The 21,711-nt window shown below is 39.6% G+C and overlaps 1 protein-coding gene across 4 annotated transcripts; it reads right to left on the bottom strand.

The window, feature by feature from the left end:
• Positions 1-261: 261 nt before the first annotated feature.
• CASP3 (caspase 3) lies at positions 262-21,573 on the bottom strand. Of its 4 annotated transcripts, XM_049095195.1 has the most exons (9): positions 21,421-21,536; positions 20,848-20,982; positions 10,928-11,004; positions 10,022-10,086; positions 7,583-7,707; positions 4,501-4,629; positions 3,790-3,965; positions 3,289-3,409; positions 262-2,084 (listed from the first exon to the last, which is right to left on the bottom strand). In XM_049095195.1, exons 3-9 carry the CDS (start codon positions 10,988-10,990, stop codon positions 1,855-1,857), a joined length of 909 nt encoding a protein of 302 aa, XP_048951152.1. In that variant the 5' UTR covers positions 10,991-11,004; positions 20,848-20,982; positions 21,421-21,536; the 3' UTR covers positions 262-1,854. The 4 variants fall into 4 exon arrangements, with proteins under 4 accessions (XP_048951152.1, XP_025327612.1, XP_025327613.1 ...); XM_025471827.3 differs by lacking the exon at positions 20,848-20,982 and having other exon boundaries at positions 21,421-21,573; XM_025471828.3 differs by lacking the exon at positions 10,928-11,004.
• Between the last annotated feature and the right edge of the window lie 138 nt (positions 21,574-21,711).

Raw genomic sequence — 21,711 nt, 5'->3', positions numbered from 1 at the left:
GACCGTGATCTATGCAGATCTGGTATCCTTGCCAGCATTACGGTCATCTGAATGGGGGCCCAGCACAGGGCCTAGGAAGAAGAGAGCTCTATCCTATTCAGTAACTTGCCACAATCTCAAAGTATTTGATCACAGGATCCTGCTGCATCCTCTTTGGCCCTTCCAAATCAAGCTGTAGCTCTTGGTTAAAAATGTTTTGTAACTCGAGTTAGTAGCAGAATATCAGAAACCAGAACAACAAAAACTTGAACACACCAGTAATTTGTAAGTTAAAACTTGCATTTTGAAATAAAAATTCATAACAAAAGTTTACAAAATTGTCACACAGGAGCACGTCTTAAGATACCATTACATGCTTCGTTTACTTAGAAAAAGTTCCACAGGTGAGACAAAGAGTGGTCATTTATAAATGTGAGTTTCCTTTGAGAAAAAGAGAGCTTATATGAAATGTCAGACTGCAAAACCAGAGAGGCACTGGGATGGAGCACGGACTCAGGGCCTGCCCATTGGGGCCGTGCTGCTGCTTCCTGGTGTGCCAAAGAAGCAGGGACACCAGCAATTTCCAAGGACCTGTGTGCCATGGGCCTTTCATTTCAGTGAACAGTACATCATTATAACAGTACCATTTCCTGTACCTTTGATTGTAAACTTCAACAGAAAATAACTTATCATGCTTAAAAATTGTACTACAATACAAATGTGCTGTGGTTGCTGTTGTGACTCTCAGCGTCTTCGGAGACCGTCCATCTCAGAAGTTTCTGATTTGGTTTGCTTTCTTAGAGGTTCCTGACCTGGGGGACATCCTCCACACACACCAGTCCATACAAAAAAAAAAAAAAAAAAAGAAAGCTAGCGGTGCTTTTTCCAAAGCTGGTCCAGGGCCCTGCCCTCATCACACAGGCTGTGCCCACAGTGTCTCTGCTCACGCTCAAACCATCTTCTAATTAGAGTGCCTGGTTGATTGATCTATTGCTTCTCCATGGCATTTCAGTGTTTATTATGTAAGTTGTATTTCAGTATGTTCCTGCAGAATTTCTTCAATTCACGCTGCTATCAGGTGATCAGCAGTTTGAGGTTCTTATACAATAGCTCTTCATGTATTTTGCTGGTATGTGAAGCTCAACAGATTGGCCCAGCCACAAACTACAGGAGATGGATGTTGGTGGATGAGCTACATTTCAGCACCTTGTGATTCTAACTCTGCCTCCCTCCTTTAATGTTGCATTTAGCATTGTAAGAGTCTATGGGGATTTGTTCACACTTCCTTTCTGGCAAATTAGTTTCTTTTTCAATATTAAACATGACTTTTTGCAACAAAGACATGCTTCAGCCAAACACCACAAAACCATGCACTCAGACAAATGATCTAAAAATACAGTGACTTATATCCCTATCCTGATTCTAAAAATCAAGGTAGGTCTTTTAGATTTTGATCATGCCCATGGAGCCGTGTCTATAATTCGACAAAAACCAGGGTGCATACTTTCAAATAAGAACAGATCAAGATCACTGAAATTCATAACTACAATGCTTAACTTTTTTCCATAATTACTTAAAAATTCATAACACCATCACTAAAACTTGCTAATTATCAGGGCAGTTAATTTAGAAACATTTCCTCTCACAATGATTATACCATTACCCATTTCTATTTATTCCTAATTAAATTTAATTTTAGCTACCTGGTTCTGAGTGTGAGGTAGCCTCATAGTTCTATTGCTATGAAAGGAGCATATTCTGAAGTAGCACTTCAAGTATTCAATTAGATTTAAATGAGAGGAAAATATAGGATCAGTTAAACCATTTCCTCACTTGGCATATGAACCAAACCAAACCAAACCAACCCATCCATCTTCAGTGATAAAGATACAGTTCTTTTGTGAGCATAGACACAATACATGGAATCTGTTTCTTTCCATGAAAAGCAGAGTCAAGAGAAAAGGACTCAAATTCTGTTGCGACCTTTCGGTTAACCCGAGTAAGAATGTGCATAAACTCAAGCTTGTGAGCATATAGTTTCAGCATCGCACAAAGTGACTGGATGAACCAGGATCCATCCTTTGAATTTCGCCAGGAATAGTAACCTACAAGGCAAAATATAGCCAACATAGCATGAGTATCTGATTTTAATAGATTTAATAGAGTATCTGATTTTAATACACAATCATTAAGGTAAAAACAAACAAACGTCCACCAGCATTACTAGCCATAAAAAGAAAATAACCACCACCTCTCATTTCAGGGGAGACGATGCTGGACGAGGGGAAAGTGTGCTGTGCATACACCTCTGCTTTAGGCAAGGAAAAAAGTTGTGGACTACCTTCCCTGCTGAAGGATGGTGAGCTCTCTTTTTCGGTTTCCCTTCTCACAGGGAGGAAGGGAAACATGCAAAAGATCAGAGGCCAACGGATAAGAAGCACCACTGTTAAGTAGCATGGTGTTGTAGTCAGATCATGGTTTATTCAAGAAATATATCGCTTACATATGCACACACATTTGGGTGTCCTAAATTTGTCTACAAGGCATCTGAAAAATATGATAGAGACATCAAAGAGTATTCAAAAACTCCAAAAAGGGGAAAGCAATGTATTTATTGTACTAATTTTCAGATTAACTATCAGATTTATTGCTTCTAATTTAGAAGTACTTTACCTGGAAAAATGTCTTGAGGTTCAAAAGAAATCCTATTGAGCATATTTTAAAATGTAACATTGTTTAACCTCACATTTATTTGTCCTCTATTTGCAAACTTTGTGAAACCCTGAGTCAGCTATATAATAAATAAATTGCAAGAGCAATCAATATTTATTGATCTGAGGACATAAAAACATAGAATGACCTGGTTCTTTTCCCTCATGACACTTTGCCCTCCTACATGCTATTCAGGTTTATTTTTATTATTATTTCCTATCTTCCAAAGGATTCCTGGAAAATGTACTAATCTCCTATTCTAAGAAGTGGACAAGCTCTGCCAAATACCAGACATGACAAGAAGGCACATATTGTACACCACGTTACAAAATTACAATACATTATTCTATATTAACAATATAGTCTCCTATCTGGCATTAAGTTCCTGAATGACACAGTGGAAGTAAGCTTTCTTATAAATGCACATTTTACAGCCAGACAGTTGCTAAAGACAACTTCCTGATGCTTCTCTGTAGCTAAGGTAACGAAATACGGATCAGTTAGCTGTTCATGAATATCAAAATCGTGATAGCCTTTGGAACACTGGTTTTGTGTTTAAAATCTCCATGTAATGTTCATTATTTGTAACTGTCTTACCAGGGGCTGTAGAGTAAGCATACAAGAAGTCCGCTTCGACTGGTATTTTCTGACAGGCCATGTCATCCTCAATTCCACTGTCAGTCTCAATACCACAGTCTAGTTCTGTACCTCGGCAGGCCTAGAGGTTAAAAGATAAGTGTTTAGGGGTATGTGGGTAGCTCAGTGGGATAAGCGTCTGACTCTTGATCTCAGCTTAGGCCTTGATCTCAGGGTCATGAGTTCAAACCCCATGCTGGGCTCCACACTGGGCACGGAGCTTACTTAAAAAATATCAAGGCTGTGTAAAAATGGAGGTTAACTATGAAGAGTCTTTTTGATCCAAGTCTAGCATGAACATTTATTCTATATCTAATGAGTGATAGTTTAAATGAATAAAAAAGGTCACAGTAGTTCAGTAGCTTCAGTGGAAAAAATAAATCCATTGGTTAATCCACAAATGAGCAAATTAATCCCCAATTAATTCTCAGTAATTAATTCTATTGTTTAGTCATAGATTACCTGAATAATGAAAAGTTTGGGTTTTCCAGTCAGACTTCTACAGTAATCTCCTCGGAAGAAACCTGTTACTTTTCTCAGGTCAACAGGTCCATTTGTTCCAAAAATTATTCCTTCATCCCCATGGCTTAGAAGCACGCAAACAAAACTGCTCCTTTTGCTATGATCTTCTTTAGAGACTGGAAAAATGTTTACAAGTAAGGAAAATAAACAAACAAAACCAACACAGCTTCATTTACCAATCAATCTCCAATTAAACTGTACAGGAGTAAGGTGAAGAAACTTGAGGACAGAACTGAGACATCACTGCAACCCAAGTTGGGGCGGTCAATATACCTCAAAATCACTTTAGGAAATTAAAAAAAAAAAAAAAAAAAAAAAAAAAGGGCAGCCCGGGTGGCTCAGCGCCACCTTCGGTCCTGGGTGTGGTCCTGGAGACCTGGGATCGTGTCCCACGTTGGGCTACCTGCATGGAATGGAGCCTGCTTCTCCCTGTGTCTGTGCCTCTCTCTCTCTCTCTGTCTGTCTCTCATGAATAAATAAATAAAATTAAAAAAAAAATCACTTTAGGGAGGTGACACGAATAACTTTTATTTTACGTATATAAAATGTAGAATTATGTAGAGTATGGTACCACAGTTCTTTATAATTACAGCTACACTGTAATATAAAATTAGACAATGAAGGTAGGTCACTCTTTTAATTATTTCTTACCACTGTTCATTAATTCCAAAATTTCTTCGCATGTGAGATCATTTTTATTTCTGACTTCATATTTCAAGTTTGTGAATGTTTCCCTGAGGTTTGCTGCATCTACATCTGTACCAGACCGAGGTGCCATTCCTTGAAAACAGAAAGGATTACTTATAATTGCACTAAAAAAAAGAGAGTAACTGCTCTGAAATAAACTATTCAGCGAGTCACACAATCCACAATAAATTATTCTTTTCAACTGATAAGAAAATTTAATGATTCTGATCGTGGTAACACAAAGTCTCTTTAGTTTCTTAGATTATAAGCCATTTCATAATATAAAAAAAAAGACATTTCATAATATAAGCTATATCAGTGTTACAATCATAAGGATATCTTTCAAAAAAAAGGATATCTTTCATGGCTGCTTAGATAGTGAAAAACACAGTTGAAATGCTTAATGAGAGAAATCTGGTTAAATAAATTATGATTCATAATAGATTATGATGGAATACTGTATTACCATCAAAATTTCTGTAGACAAGGGGTGCTTGGGTAGCTCAGTCAGTTGAGCGTCCGACTCTTGGTTTTGGCTTGAGTCATGATCTTGGGGTCATGTGATCGAGCCCCACATTGAGCTCTACACTTGGCTCAGAGTCTGCTTCGGATCCTCTCTCTCCCTCTCCTTCTGCCCCTCCCCCTGCTCACTCTCAAATAAATAAATAAATTTTAAAAATAAAAATTTCTGTAGACAAAATTCTGCCATGGGAAAAGGTCACTTATTAAACAAAACTTGTAATACAAGAGGATGCTTTTGCTTAAGAAAAATGATATATATAACACTACACACATCTCACACACTCATGGGAGCTGAATTTTTTTTTATTTTTAAGTTCCCAACAATTTAAAGATCCATTACTACTTTAACAATATTTTTTTTCTCAGGAAAAAAACCCACAAACCACTGCCACATCAATACTGTTTACCAGACATCCTGCTATGAGTAATTTCCGTCAACCCTTCCAAACACCAAGGAGACAGTGAGTGTGACCAGTTACCTTTGTACAGATATGGGACAAGGAGTACAGTGAAATTCAGGAACTTGCTGAAAGTAATAAAGCTAGCATTAGGCCTGTACTCTGGGGTCTTGCACTTAGTAGCCTCTATAGTAGCTTTCTCATTAAGTGTACAGATTGTACAATGCACTCAAATTTTAAAATGCTAAACAGTTAAGGAGTACACACCTTAGAACTGAGTCAATTATTTAAATGTATGAATAGAATAAAAGACTCAATGCCAATGCCTTCAAAATATTGTTGATAGAGCATCTCTGAGTAGTGTGACTATGAGTGGTTTTAAGTTTTTTTTCTTTTGCTAATCTGTCTTTTCTGAATCTTTTATTATGATGATATGTAATTTTAATACAATTTTAAAAAGCCTATCAAAGTTTTGACTCTGGAGAGGCTGAGGATACTAGGCAGCTATGTGACAAGGTGAGTGAATTCCAGTCCTGGATTGTGAGCCATTTAATAGTAGAACAGAAAATACAAGACTGCCAGGAGATCACTGTGAGGACCTGACCTTCACCTTTCAAAACAGAAGACGAGCTCACTCTAATGCTAAAGCCAGACTCCTGGCTTAGGTAATTTGTTGTTATGGTTGTTAAACAATAGGTTCAACAATGTAAAAGTCTATAGGAAGTGGGCATTGTAACTAGCAATGTGATGTAGAGTATCTGATGGTTGAAGGTAGCATCTCAACTTAGAGCCAAAAGCAATACAAATGCTCCCATTCAGATTTAGACATCCATTTTTCCAATTGCTGTTTCCTCATAACTAATCTAATACCAAGTTCTGCTTATATTTCCAGTACAATCTGGGTTCTTCTGGCCATTTTCACCACCAGCCAGGTAGATGGCCACCTAAATTGGACCTACTGCTTCTAACTTCTTTAATTAAAAGTTAAGTGTAAAGTGATTAATATGCCAATTCGAACAATTAACATAGCATCAATATAAAAATAAGAAATGGAGATACAGCCCAAATTTACCATATGGTAAATTATGCAAATTAAGCAAATAGAATATTACATAATCACTAAAAGATCTCAAAATTAGAGAGAGACACGAAAAATGGTTATATTACATTACATAGAACAAGCAGGATATAGTACTGCTTGCATATTAGGAATGACATTAAGCTTTGAAAGAAACTAGAAAGAAATCAAGTAATACATCAAGATATTAATTAACTTTTGGGGACTGTAAGGGATTTTATTGTTTATATTCGCTAAAAAAAAAAAAAAAAAGTCTGAATCGTATTCTAGATTTGAGTCACACCCAGTATAGACTGAGAAGGAGATCTGGTGAACATAAGAGAGCAGTTTCAGTACATGTGGAAAGAAGTGATGACGGCAAGCTTAAAGTACAAGTTTTCAAAATTTAGAGGAGACAAAAATCAGATCAAAGCTTGAGAGGGAGCAGGGTAAAAGAAAGATCTCTTTAAGATGGGGTTCTGTCATTTTTGTGGGGAGAAAGGAAGACGTCAATAGAGCAAATGAAGATACAACAAAGTGAAGTAGTGCAGGAGGTGACTTCAGAGCTCCGAGTGGGGACTGGGAGGTGGGGGTGGAGGGTGGTCAGGCACACCAAGGCCAAGTCCCAACTCTGCTACTAAATGATCTGTGTGACTCTCTGCCAGAACTTTAACCTTTTCAGAGTTGTTGTTAAAATTAAATGAGATAATACCTACGAGGTACCTTGCACAGTTCTTGAAAGAAAAATACTAGTCATTATTTGTTGTGATCCTTCTATTAGAATGAAAGAGGAAGCAGGAGGATAAACAAGCAAGGGTTACACAGAAGTTGGGACAGGAGAGCCAACATACAGATGGGAGGCTAGCTTTTGGAAGAGGGAGAAATTCTGATGATGGGCAGGTCAAGAGTTCGTGATGTAGGGTGTGTGGAGTCCTGCTCTATCTTTATATCATGGCTGTTCTGCATTACCGTTTTCTAACCAAAAACACCAGTTCTATTTTTTTATATTATACCAAATACAAAAGGTACAATACTTGAAGAGGACTAAAAATCATGTTAGGATACATACCAGTACTTTTATGAAAGTTCTTATTATTAATTATTATACATAAACCCATTTCTGGATAATCCATTTTATAACTGTTGTCGAAGGACATTCCCGAGTCCATTGATTTACTTCCATGTAAGATCTTTCTGTTTGGAAATCAAACAACAGGTTACAAAGGTAGAAATGACCAATGCTACTGTTCACATTAATACAACTTTTACAACACATAAGAACAGTTCATATCTGTTGAATGCATGTCAGGCTGTGTGCTACAGGCCTTTCCTGATTTAAATTTCATGATAAACCATTTCACAGATGGGGAAATGACCGCAGTGGGGCTCAGGAACATGCTGATGCTTATGCAGATGCTGTGTCAGAGCTAAGGCCTAGCATACCTGTGAGACTTCAGAGTTCACGCTTTTAATCTCCACATTTTAGGGTATTCCTCTAAATTTTTATAAAATTTCAAATATATTTCATAGTTTTAAATTTTTAAATTTCTTGTAACTTTGTGAGATATTTATCTTTCAAAATCTTAACAATTACCCTGAAATGATGGGAAAATGGAAATATGACAAAATGGAAATATGACCCAAAGCACAGTATTTATCACAATTCCTAAACTGTCCCTTAAACACTATGAGCTGAACAAATTAATAGTTAATACATAGAATCACTGCTGTAAATAATTGGAAATACTCATCTGAAGGTCGCTTATCTAAAAACCTCTGTTATCTAGACCAAGGTCAAAAAAACTTTTTTCAAAACAGCCAAACAGGGCAGCCTGGGTGGGTCAGCGGTTTAGCGCCAACTTTGGCCCAGGGCATGATCCTGGAGGCCCAGGATCGAGTCCCATGTCAGGCTCCCTGCATGGAGCCTGCTTCTCCCTCTGCCTGTGTCTCTGCCTCTCTCTCTCTCTCTCTGTGTCTCTTATGAATAAATAAATAAATAAAAATCTTAAAAACAAAACAAAAAAAAAAACAAAACAGCCAAACATTAGGTAGTCGAGGCTTGTAGGTCATACAATCTCTGTTGAAGGCAGCTACTCCATTCTGTTAGTGAAAGTAGCCCAGGACAACATGTAAATAAATGTGTGTGGCTATGTTCCAATAAAACTTGACCAAAGTAGACAGCAAACCTGACCTCTGATCTAGCCCAAGGAACAGGAAAACCAGGTCTAGAAACAGCTAAACATCAGTATCTAAAGTCTACATCCTCAAGCATTTAACCTGAAAGTATTTCACATTATATACAATTCTACAAACACTGTTGGAAGGAGATAAAATGGTAAATTAAAGCAGTCAAGGTCAGAAACAACTGTATTTAGCTAAAGGTGAAGATCCCCACATTTTACAGTTAAGAAAATTAGCACTCAGAAAGCCAAGTGACTTACTGAAGATTATATAAATTAGGGATCCCAGAACTGTAATTCCCTAACACCTCCTATTGCCTCTTTAGGGCTTCTCTACCAGCAACAGGATAGCCACATGGGGAAGGTGCACACTGATGCAGAGCAGAGACTCAAAAAGTCAAGGGACATGAGGGTAACTTATCATAAGATAAAAACAGACTTAAATCTGTTTTGGGCTCCCATGTAATTTGCTATTAGATTATACTCTGTGATATGAAAAGGTAGGAAAATGCACACATCACTTAAAAAGGTTTAAAAAAAAAAAAACACCTAAACCCTCTAAAATGAGATTGTTTTTCAAAAGTTTAGTTTCTAGTAAATCTCCTTAGCTAAACAGACACAGCCAAATCTTTATTGGTAACCTGTTCCTCATTCTATAATTATCTTGTTTAGTATGAAGATCACTAAATAATTACTTATTTTTGTCCAAAATAATAATCCTGGGTCTCAGAAGAAACTTTCAGAGATCCCAAGTAGATAGTGACATGAATTACATTAAGGGTATCTGCATTTTATCTTTATCCTTTCTCCATCATCTGGTTATGGGAAGCATTAAAAAGCAAAATACTGCAAAGAGGAAGAGAGAAAACAGAGGGTAGAAGCTCATCGGAAAACCAGGCAATTCTTCCCTAAGACTCAGAATTGGCACTTCATTTTAGTCATAAAAAAGAAACAGAAAGTCCAAAATCTCCAAACACAAAAGCTCCCATCCTGCAGATGGATTTAGGAAGGCACAGAAGCATCCAGACTTGCGAGTTCTTCCTCTCCTGTGGCATCCTTCTGTTTCCAGGTCGGCGATTCTGACTGTGGGTCAGGCACTGTACCTCATGTTTCCCTCCATCCTCCGCGCAGTTTAGTGAAAGTTTGACATTGAAGACAAATTCAGGGAGGATAAGTTAACGTGTGCAAAGCCACGTGGCTGTTGAGGTAGGAAGTCAGCTGGTTCTCTCTGGCTTGAAAGCCCTTTCTGCTTCCCCGCTCCTCAATGTTTGCTGCATTACATAACACCTCTTTCTCTGATTATAAAGGACAGCATTAGAAATACTCACGTTTCTGCATTTTTAAAGGATTTTGCATCCACTGAGTTTTCAGTGTTCTCCATGGATACTTCTAACTGGAATATAGAGAAAAGACAGAAGTTAATCAATCCATCATCTTAAGACCCCTGCATTATATTAATTACTCTAACGATTATTTATATGGACATCCTCACATTAGCATTACCACTCCTCCCCCAGCTTCACCTCTATTGGTAAAGGTTTCTGTAAGTCAAACCTGAGAACAATAATCCTTTCTAAAAGTATGTGTGATAGGGTCCACTTCTTCCTCTCTCTCTCTTTTTTAAGTGAGCTCTGCAGTTCATCTATAGTGTACAGGTATGAAGCGTGCTGCTTGATCAATTTTTGACATTTACGTGCTCCCACCAGATCAAGATACAGATTGCAACTTGTTTCCACTGCGACAGATCAGGTCATTCATTGACAGAAATTCAGCCTTCCAACTCAACACAGTTAAAACAGAACCGAGGAACTCCCTAGCACAACGGTCTACCTCACGTAGGCTGTTCTACGACGCTTTTGATTCCCAAGAGCTACAGCTCCAGGGAGTTCCAAAGCCTCCACATAACCTTTATTCTGAAACTAGGCTTGAGAATCCCAACTTCTCGTGTGGGGGTGTAGAATGGCCAGGGAAAACTGGAAGCAGGAACTCCAGTTTCGTTTTCGTGCTTCCATCAGATGGTTCCAGGGGGCCTTACGCAGTGAGCAAGTCCTTACAATCCAAGCAGCCACCACTCATTGTGCGCTTCTACGGCTCGCACATTTCCAAGACTCCTGAAAGTCAGGAAACCCTACTTCTGGTGATTAAGTGACTTTGTCCACAGTCACAGAGCTAAGTGACTCAGGCCCTCTCCTTCCCACTCTGTCCTGTTGCCTCTGCAGCAGCCAGCTCCTTACTACTTGTGTTCCGTTGTTCTCCCATGTCTTCTCTGGCCTTCCAGAAGTAAAGGTACTTCCCATGGCACTCTGCCTCCCTAAATAGAGAGAGAAAAACAAGACCAAAAATTCTTGACTTTCTTTAGCCTCCAGAAGCCTTGGCTAGCTCAGAAATTCGAATCCAAATACAACTTTAACCTAACTTATATGCTAGGATCAAAATTCTTAACAGAATACCCAAGCCCATCAACAGGACTCACCCAACCACAAAAGCCACACAAGACCGCACAAGTCCTAGCCTTCTGTCCCACTTTACACTGAAAAAATTGTGATAAAACGTACATAAATCTACCATTTTAACTACTGTTAAGTGTACAATTCAGTGACATTAACTATAGTTACGTTAGTACATGACCATCACCACCACCCATCTCGAGAACTTACTTTCTTCTTCCCAAACCAAAAATCCCTACCAAAGCCCACTGTTTTCAAGGCCTCCTAAAAGCAAAGGAAACCTCTTTTGTTCTCCAAAAGCTAAGTTCCTTCCTGCCTTCTCCCTAAATATTGCGTGAACCTATGGTGGAGAAAGATGGAGACAATAATATGGAGGAAAGGAAGCATCAACATTTCATCTCAACCATAGAGGAGAGCAGTGTTTTACTTTCTCTCAAGCCAGACTTCGTTTTGTTTTCTAACAAAGACTCTGTTTTTCTACCATCTTGTTTCCTATAGGCTTCCTAGAAAACCAAGGGAGGATGGTGAACACTACTGAGATGAACCATCTTTTAGTCAGTAAGCAAATATTTAGTGAACACATGCTTTTTGCCTGATGCCATTGTAGGCACTAGGGCAGAGTGGAAGACAAGACAAAGCTCTTACCTTTAAGAAACTTTCACCCTAGAAAGGAAGAATAATTATAGATTGGTAATAAGATTTCTGACACTAACTGGGACTATGAAGAAAAGAAAATAAGGTAAAGTAATGGAGAGACTGGGAATATGAGCTACTCCAGATAAGGTGGTTGGGGAAACCATCTTGTAGGTGCCATTTACATTGAGATCTAAACGACACAGAGGCTATCCTTGCCGGGAAGAACCAACAAGTACTAAGTCCCTGAAAAAATTTGGTGTATTCATGGTACAGAAAGAAGACCACTTTGACTAGTGCATGGTAAATGAAGGGAAGGCAAAAAGAGAGATGAAGAAGCAAAGGTGAGATCACATAGGGCTCTCAGGAGCCAAGAGCAGCTTTGGTTTTTTTCTGGTTGCAAGGAGACACCACTGGTGTGTCTTAAGCAGAGGGGGCGGCATGCTTTAAAAAGATCACCCTGGATGCCAAGTGGAGAATCAACTGTAGAAGACAGGAAAAGAAGCACACAGGCCAACACAAAGCCTTATAGAATAGTCCTAGAAAGAGATGATGGTGGCTGAGATTAGAGTTGAACACTGGATATAGGTAATTAAGAGTCTGAAACTCAGGGAGAGATCAGCACTGGAGATACATGGGGCACTCTGGTTTTTACAGGTCCAGCATAAGGACTAAGAGAGGTGACTGAGACAGGGGGAGCCACTGGTGGGCAGGGGAGGATCAGATGAATATGGTATACCAAAGCATATAGAAGTCTTTCAAGTAATGTTCCATGCTTTAAATATTGCTAAAAAAGGTCAAGTCTGTTGAGGACAGACCACTGGCTTTGGCAAGATGGGCATGAGTATAGTGGGGATTATCAGGAAAAATCGTTCAAAAGCTGGAAATGGGCAAAAGAAATAATTGTATATCATTTAAGTGTGGTGCTGGGCTTGGTCTAGAGGAATCTTGAGGATTAGCTGATTTTATAGAGTGTCTTATTTTTTAAGCTTTTATTTAAATTCTAGTTAGTTAACATATAGTGTAATATTGGTTTTGGGAGTAGAATTTAGTGACCAATCACTTACAACACCCACTGCTCATCACAAATGCCCTCCTTAACACCCATCACTCATTTAGCCCCATCCCACATCCACCTGCCCACCAGCAATCCTTCTGTTCTCTATAGTTAAGAGTTTCTTATGATTTGCCTCCTTTTCTCCTTTTGTTTCCTCCCTTCATGTTTTGTTTTTTAAATTTCCCAAAAGAGTGAAATCATATGGTATTTGCCTATCTGACTAATTTCACTTAGCATAATATGCTCTAGCTCCATCCATCGCTGTTGGAAATAGCGAGACTTCTTTTTGATGGCTGAGTGACATTCCATTGTATATATACCATATCTTATTTGTTCATTCATCAGTTGATGGACATTTGAGCTCTTTCCATAGTTTGGCTATTGTTGATAATACTGCTATAAATATCAGGATGCAAAAAAAAAAAAAACCCATCAGGATGCAGGTGCCCCACTGGAATCAGTATTTTTGTATCCTTTGCGTAAATACCTAGTAGTGCAATTGCTGGGTCAGAGGGTAGCTCTATTTTCAACTTTTTGAGGAATTCCATACTGTTTTCTAGAGTGGCTGCACCAGTTTGCATTCCCACCAACAGCATAAAAGGGTTCCCCTTTCTCTACATCCTTGCCAACACCTGTTGTATACTGTGTTGTAATTTTAGTCATTCTACAGGTGTCAGGTCATATCTCATTTGGTTTTGATTTGTATTTCCCTGATGACTAATGTTAAGCATCTTTTCATGTGTCTGTTAGCCATCTGAATGTCTTCTTTGGAAGTTGAGTTTGATAAGATCTTTGTAGATTTTGGATACTAACCCCTTTCCTGACCTTATAATGACTAGGTTATTTTACAACTCTGCAGAAAACTATGTCACAGAAAATGGATAGACATGCTAGTGATTCTTGTGTATAGCAACAAAAATTAATTTTGTCTTTTAATGATACAACTGATTTCCAACCTGCAGAAAAGATGACCCTTCCAAATTACATTTTATTGCCCTGTAGGAGATTAACCATTCTGCTTCTACTAGCAAATTCATGTCATTATACCCAACCATCTATGTTTGCTCTTCAAATTCTTCTTTAACCTGGTCTTAATACCTTACTGGTTCTCTTATTAATTATGTGATGCATATTTATTTTACATTTACACAACAGTCAGATTTTAGACTTTGCAAATATTATAGTTTAAAAGGATCAATGTTGGGCAGCCCAGGTGGCTCAGCAGTTTAGGGCCGCCTTCAGCCCAGGGCCTGATCCTGGAGACCCGGGATCGAGTCCCACGTCAGGCTCCCTGCATGGAGCCTGCTTCTCCCTCTGCCTGTGTCTCTGCCTCTTTCTCTCTGTGTCTCTCATGAATAAAGAAATAAAATCTTTAAATATATAAAAAAAAATAAAAGGATCAATGTTGCTGCAGTGGGTTGGGAAGAAAATGGGAGAACAAAAATGAATAAAGTTACACAAGTAAGTAAGCAGTTTTGTAGTGAAGGGAAAAGGAGAAATGGGATAGGAGCTGGAGAGAAATGAGGAGTTAGAGATATCTTGCTCTGTTTGGTTTTAAAGATGGGCCATAGAAGGCTTGCTTTCAAGCTGATGGGAATGATCTGCAGAAAGTGAGAAATTAACAAGGCAAGAGGAGAGAAAGTTGAAGGGATGAGAGGTTTGCGAATCTAGCTCACATACGGAGAGGCGTTAGTCTCAGTTAAGAACAAATGAGGGTTCATCTCCCATAACGAGAAGGAGGACAAACTATTGGGGCAAAACGTGAAGGATGGTGAATGGGATGGAAGGAGGATGAGGTACTTCTTCTAAGACTGCTCCTATTTTCTCTATATTTAAAAGATAAACTATGAGACAAGAATCCCCAAAAGTCTTAGACATACTTTTACATGTATTTACCCACGTATTGTAACCAAGTAATCCCAAAGACCAATCATGCACAATGCCAGCAGAGGTGTGGGAGATAGGCATTCTCATACACTACTGGAAGGGACATAAATTGGTATTAATTCTTGAGAACATTTTGGTATGTCCTCCTATCCCTCAATAAAAGCTTACAAGGTTGATCTGGTAAAAATTACACGGCCTTAAAAAACCACCCCAGAGGTTGGGAGAGAGGAGACAAGGGGAAAGGCAAGAATATTGAGAATTGAGAATAGTTAAATTGTGGTAGATCCATATACTGATTAATACAGGTATAAAACTTTTTTAAAGAACTTATCAACTATATAGAAAATGCTTCTATTAGAAGACTAAGTAAAAATAGGTTATAAAGTTGTATAAAAATAATATAATCTAAATTAAACACAAGAAAAAGTCCCAAAGTAATTATCCAGAATCTTTACATATCAACCTATTTTTAACAGTGGCTCTCTCTGGGTGATGGGATTACTGGCAACTTATTTACTCCTTAATATTTTCCTATATTTTCTCTGACATCTGTACTGTTTTTAAATTTAGAAAATAGCAACAAAGATTATCTTATAAAATAATATCTATCAACAATGGTAGATTGCATCAACCAGAATTGTGTTGGCCAATCTCAACTCTCAGCCCTGTTTCAAGAGTGACAAAAATAGGGAAATGCTACCACTAAAAAGTAGCAATCTTTCCTTGACTGTTTTGTACCATATTCTAGTCTCCCTCTTTTTCTTTCTCTTTCATACAGAAGACAAACATATTAGGTACAAGAAAGCTCAAACATTCTTAAACCATAAATATAGAGACCAAATGCCCTAGACATGCCAATTCTAACTGAGCAGATTATAATGCAAAATAATCATCCATCCATGGCTGAAAAACAAGTGTGGTTAATGAATTGAGAGAAGTATTACAGAGTGGCTAACAATTCTGAAAACATGCCTAGAGGCAAACACATAACAATTGATTTATTGTTATTATATACAATCCATAAGAAAATAATATTATCTATGTCTCAAGACTTCATGGCCAGCCTGTAGTAAATTTGGAATGAAAACAGAGTGAGAAAGAAGACCTAATAAAAATAGAAATTTCTAAAGCTGAACCTGAAGCTCCTGCCAGTGTCCTTTCTGGCTCTAGGGTTTGCCTCACATTGATCCTATGAATGGGTTTGCCAAATGTCGGATACACAGTAGGTGTTCAGGACCCCCTAAATGCTGATAGGTTCCCACATATAATTGAGGCCTTTAAGATCTCCTGTCAAACCACTTCTTTTGCCAACAGTGCAGTGATTCTTAGACTGAAATACTAACTTCTAACCCTTTTATCTCTTGCCAACAATAATGCTATTGGATGAAACTGTTTTATCCTTATAGAGAGTTTAAATTTAAATAGTCATCTGCTTTCCAGAGTTTTAAATATTTGGTTTTTGGCTCATATCAATGTTAAGAGTTCATCAAAATAAGAGATGACTTTAAAGTCGTCACTTCCTTTTCATACATTTATTGAACTTTAACCAAATCATTTTTAAAAGTTAAAAAAAGTTTCATATACATCAGGCTTAATACAAGTAATTATAATTTAGTAGATCTGATATTAGGCATGAGATGGACAATTTTACTTCAGTAAGGTAGTTGGTGGCTAAAAGGCAAAAACAGGAGTTCTTTAGAATGGGATTTAAAACAGCGTCATACTATTTGATAAGGATTTCTCAGGAACACATACTACGTGTTTCATCGCTTTCATTATCGGTATCTGAACCACATATATTGCAACAGTATTAACTGATCTTCATATACTATCACAAACTTACAGAATGGTAAATAAAATCCTCATTGCATCAGACATGTGCTCATTTGCTCTCTCCTGTCACCATCTGCTTTTTCCATGTGAAAACACCAAACACTCTTGGGAGAAGCACTTTGGTTCTTGCAGAAATGACTCAAGTGTCACACTTAGCATTACCTCACCTCCATTAGCTAATGCTGGGCTGAATACAAATCATTCTGGGGATGGTGATCTCATCTTAGAAGGATTAAAAAAAATCATCCCTTAAGGGAAACATTTAACGCTCTAAATGATACAAAACATAAATGGGAAAACATACCAAAAGGATTTAAAAATCTATCTTCACAGAGCAATGAACTTAACACTAATTGTTTCTGACTGTACTGATGTATATAATTCCATCAATTCAGGATGGAATTCTAAACATATTAGATCCTGGAGAATTCTTAATAGACCAATTGGCATTAGATGGCAAATTTGAATTGGGTCTTAGACTCACTTCTCTAGTTTCTAGACCCCTTTAACATTGCCACTAAAGCTGCTACAGACAAATCTTCAGAAGCTTAAAAAGAAAAAAAAAAAAAGGTTGTCAGTAGAAATTTAAACATTTCGTGCTGTGTTTTCCTAAACAAGTGAAAAGTTGCTTTTCCTATTTATATTCTGGTTAGCCAACTAAAGGGACCATTGTATATAGCAATAATGCAGTAAAGCAGAATAAATGATCTACAATGAAGGCAGGCAATGAAGGCAGAATGAATAAAAATTCATTTCTAAAATTGAAATTTCTATATGAAGTTCTAAAGTGTTAAAAGTTAAAAAGCCCACAAAACCCTGTTATTAAAAACAAACAGTTTGAAAGCGTGCCTATGGTAGAGATTTCAAAATAAGATATTAAATTAGTATAAACAGTTTGCTAAATTCCTACTCAGCTAATCTGTCACCCAGCAGCAGGCTGCTTTTGGGAAGGAGCCTCCCTAGTAGGCTGCTGTCCTACAAGGAAACTGAACTAAAGGATAAAGCCTGGTTTCAAAAGGGTTTGAAATCTCCAAATGAGACATCAGAACGAATACAGCTCACTTATGAATCATCTCCGTGAATCTATCTAAAACAAACAAAAATCATGACTTAAGATTTACCAAAACAGACAGCCAAAGAAAAGGCGGCTAAGAATCACAATGCCCTATGTGATTGGAGTGTTGTGTACAAGTGTCCTGTAACAACAGTTCTTCTTAATGCTGGCTCATTTGGGCTAGACTCAGAACAAAAGGTACTTTTACTTATTTATGTATGCATTTATTATTTACTTATGTATTTCTGGCTTGTCCTTCCAGCGATGGTCTGAGACATAATGATCCCCATTTTGCAGTTCAGCTAATTGAGGCTCAGAGCAGGTAAGTAACTCATGTGGCAGAGCCAGGATTCAAACCAGGATCTCTCTGCCTTGAGAGCACAGACTCTCACTCTTCTATATGACTTACTACCCTATAGGAGGGGTAAGCTTATCTGTAGTTTCAAGGAGGGAACTAAAACCCCACAACCTAGAAGGTCTAATGAAAATGCAAAGGACATAATAACATGATGGAAACTGAGTGAAGCAAAGACGCTGAAATAGTAGTACAAAGTGCACTTACTCTAATAAAATAGGAATGACAGTTCTAGTGTTTTTGATGCCACTGGGTGATCTACTTCTAAAAGTAAAATATCTGGTTTCATGTTATTAAGATATTTTCTATATGTTTGTAAAGTAAAGGCGAAGCCTTTCCATTAAGACTTCTGGGAAGACTTACACTTTTGCCCAAGAGCTTGATAAACATCAGGATTATGTTTATGACTTATTAGAGAAGATAAAGTCACAAAAGCAGTCACATATCCAAATTTAGTAAGTGAAACAGAAAGAATATACTTTTCACATTAGTTTGGATAAGAAAAGATTTCAGTTATAATGTACTAAAGGTTTTTTTTGAAATGGTTTCCTGTCTGGTCTCTGAATGCCTCTGGGGAATTAAAAGAATCACCAAATTGGATATTGCCGTTGGACCTGGTAGTCAATCTTTTAATATTTATTTTGTGATTAAGGTAAAAACACACTGAGTGGCAAGTAAAGGTAAATACAGAGTAAACTAAACTATGTTCAGTTGTGTCCTACAAACAGACCAAGCCATTCTTTCCTTTCCTCTGGAAGGGCCCCAGGACTAGGAGGAGACAGGCTAAAAATGTTCCCCACTATTCAAAGCTGTATTTTGTATTTCATATATATATGAAGGACCTTCATTCTATATTTGCCTGTTATAAAAATGATAGATAACCTACAAGGCCTCCCCCCCGCCCCGAACCACTGCTCTGTAAAAGCAGATTCTGGTTTACAACCACTTGGTTAAAGAAATCCTGCCTCCCAGAGGTTTGGAACTGTAAAAAGTCAAGAGCCAGTTATTTTTATACATTTGTCATTTGGGCTGTAATCATTTACTGAACTGTGTGCAGAGTACTGCAGTAAACCTGAGGGTAGGTGTCCTCATGGGGGGCTCACACCTGTACTCTCTGCTATCTGGAAGTGGCTCCCTAAGGCAGATACCACACAGTGCTGGGTAGGGACCAGAGAATTTTATCTTACTCTACCCTAATTCAGAAGCTCTATGAACTATTTGCAGGGAAGAACAAAATAGGCAGAGGAATAACATTACATAGTTACAAAGCACAGTCAACAGACCTCTCATTTTATACTCACCACAACCCTGTGAGGTGTCTATATAATTTATGCCTAATTTATGAATGGGCTAGTAGTAAGTTTTGCCCTTGGGACTTGGCCTAGAGTGGCCTGACAACAAAGTGTCTGTCCCCCTCCAGGACATTTGTTAAATGTGTACAAAACATTATCTAACAGTCTAAGAATTCCCATCTCTCGTTCTGGGCCCAAACACCAGTGCTTCACATTTAAGGCAGAGTTTAAAGATCTAAACAGTAGGCACCAAAATTCTTTTAAAGCCATACGTGGAAAAAAAAAAGACTGTTTTTTAGCACTGAAGGGGGATGAAGCAGGAGATTGTGTTAAATTGGGTTTGAAAGCAAAACAGCAGAGAAACTTGTAATTGCCTATATCAGATAACATGTCAGTCTCTTAAAATGGCAGGAAGTAAGGCCTTTTTTTTTTTTAAAGGAGAGCAAACACAAATCTGATTTAATTGAATACAATGTTTCATTTCTTTTTTACTGAGAAGGGGTTTTACTGCCACACTCCAATAGCCTGTTCATTTATTAAAACACGTTCTAACTTTCAAAGCCTTCTTCTGCAAAAGAGCAAAGCAAAACCAAAGCTCAAACATCACATTGTGATAGGGATGATTTAAGCTTTAGACTTCATTCCTGGAGAACATGTAACTTCAACACATTCAAAGCGGCGGCTGAGTACATTTTGATACAGGCTGGTCTAACCACCTTGCTTAGTGCCTGTGATTATCTTGCGAATATTCATACTCACGTTGGTATAGCGACTCCCTATTTCACTTCTACTATTCCCTTCTGATTCACATCTTTTAATTATAATTTACTAAGTAAACCTAAAATAGGCTTATTTTTTCTAGACTGGGCATAATTATTAAAAAAGCACAATACTGTAGTATGGGCATTAACTTGGGCCAGGCCCCTCTGTAAAGGGGGAAAACAATTAGGAACAACAAGATAACAAGATAAACATGGTCCCTCCTGGAATCTGCTTACAAAGTAGTAAGGAAAACAGTAAACAAAACAACTGCAAAGCATGGGCCAGCTGCCGTTTAAGAAATGCAGGATGCTAAAGGAACTCACAGTAGGAAGACCTAACCTTGAGGTACTTAATGAGAACAGAAACCTAAGTAGGAGTTCCTCAAGCAGATGTGATGTGTAATGATGGGAGAGAGGGAATATGCAGTGTTCCAGGCAGAGAACAGGTTCTAAGATCAGCCTGGCTGGTCAGTAACTGAAATGGTAGTATCACAAAAGATAAGGCAGGGGAGGGGATCAAGGAGACACAACCTATGCTTGGCTTTGTTAGCCTTGTTAAGGGACTGGATTTGTTCAGTGGGCAAAGGAACAGCCTTCTAGAATTCTATTTTATAAAGCTCACTCGGCCTGTGCTGCGAAGAATGGGATGGAGTGGGGGAAAGGGTCTGGAAAAGCCAAGGAGGCTGCTGTGGCCAGGTGAGAGCCTGGGGGGGAGGGGGGTTCTCAAAAATGGACAGACGTGGACAGATCTAGTGCCTATTTTAGGGGGTTCAGAAGGAGGCTTGATGGCCAACGGGGAGAGGTGGCTGCGGTTCTCGGCTTGGACGCCACTTACGGAGGACAGGGAAGGAGGCAGCCTGTGCCCGGCGAAGCCCGGCGGGACCAGGGTGAGAACGGCACTCTCCAGGGGACTTCGGCAGCGGATGCGAGCCCGGGAAAGGGCGGCGCGGCCTTATGCAAGCCTTCGGGTCTGAAAAGTAAATGGAATTCAATGCTGGAGGCTAGTTCCCCGGAAAACCGAGTCGCACAGCCAAGGCAGGAAAATCGAGGCCCGAGACCAGACGGGCTTCCCGCGCCGCTCGCCACCCCCTCCCAGGCTCGCCGCCGCCCGGCCCCGGTGCTCCCGGCCCGGCCTCTCGGGCCTCCAGGCCGCCGGCTCCGCGTCCTCCAGCCGGATCTCCGTCCCCCGGCCTCCCCGACCCCCGCTCGGGTCTCCCGCCCAGCGGCCTTCCGTGCACCTTCTCGCAGCCGCGGAGGCGCCGGAACAAAGGATCCGCCGCCCGGGAGCAGCTGCAAGCCCAGGCGGGTCGCCGGGGCGGGCGCGGGGCGGGCGCGGGGCTCGGGAGGATGGAGGAAGCCGGCGCCGGGCGCACAGGCTGCGGCGGGAAGACGTGGTGGTTGCACTCACCGCACAGACTCCGGGGAGCAGCCAGGAGCCGCCTCCTCTCCGCACCGGGTCGCCTTCCAAACGCCCAGCCTGCGGCGCTTAAAGGTGTGCTCGCGGCTGCCCTGCCCCCGCTAGCCCCGCCCCGGCCCCGCCCCGGCCCCGCCCCGGCCCCGCCCCCTCGCGCTCCCCTCTGCGGGACACGTCCCGCTAGCCCCGCTCTCTCTTGCCCCACCCCCCCAGCTCGCTCCCTCATAGGCCGGCGCACGCGTCTCCCCGCCCCCGCCGCCCCTAGGCCATAGGCCGGCGTACGCG

This window comes from Canis lupus, chromosome 16 (genome assembly GCF_003254725.2).
Source record: "Canis lupus dingo isolate Sandy chromosome 16, ASM325472v2, whole genome shotgun sequence".
Taxonomy (NCBI): Eukaryota; Metazoa; Chordata; class Mammalia; order Carnivora; family Canidae; genus Canis; species Canis lupus.
This window is presented reverse-complemented; position numbering and strand designations above follow the sequence as displayed.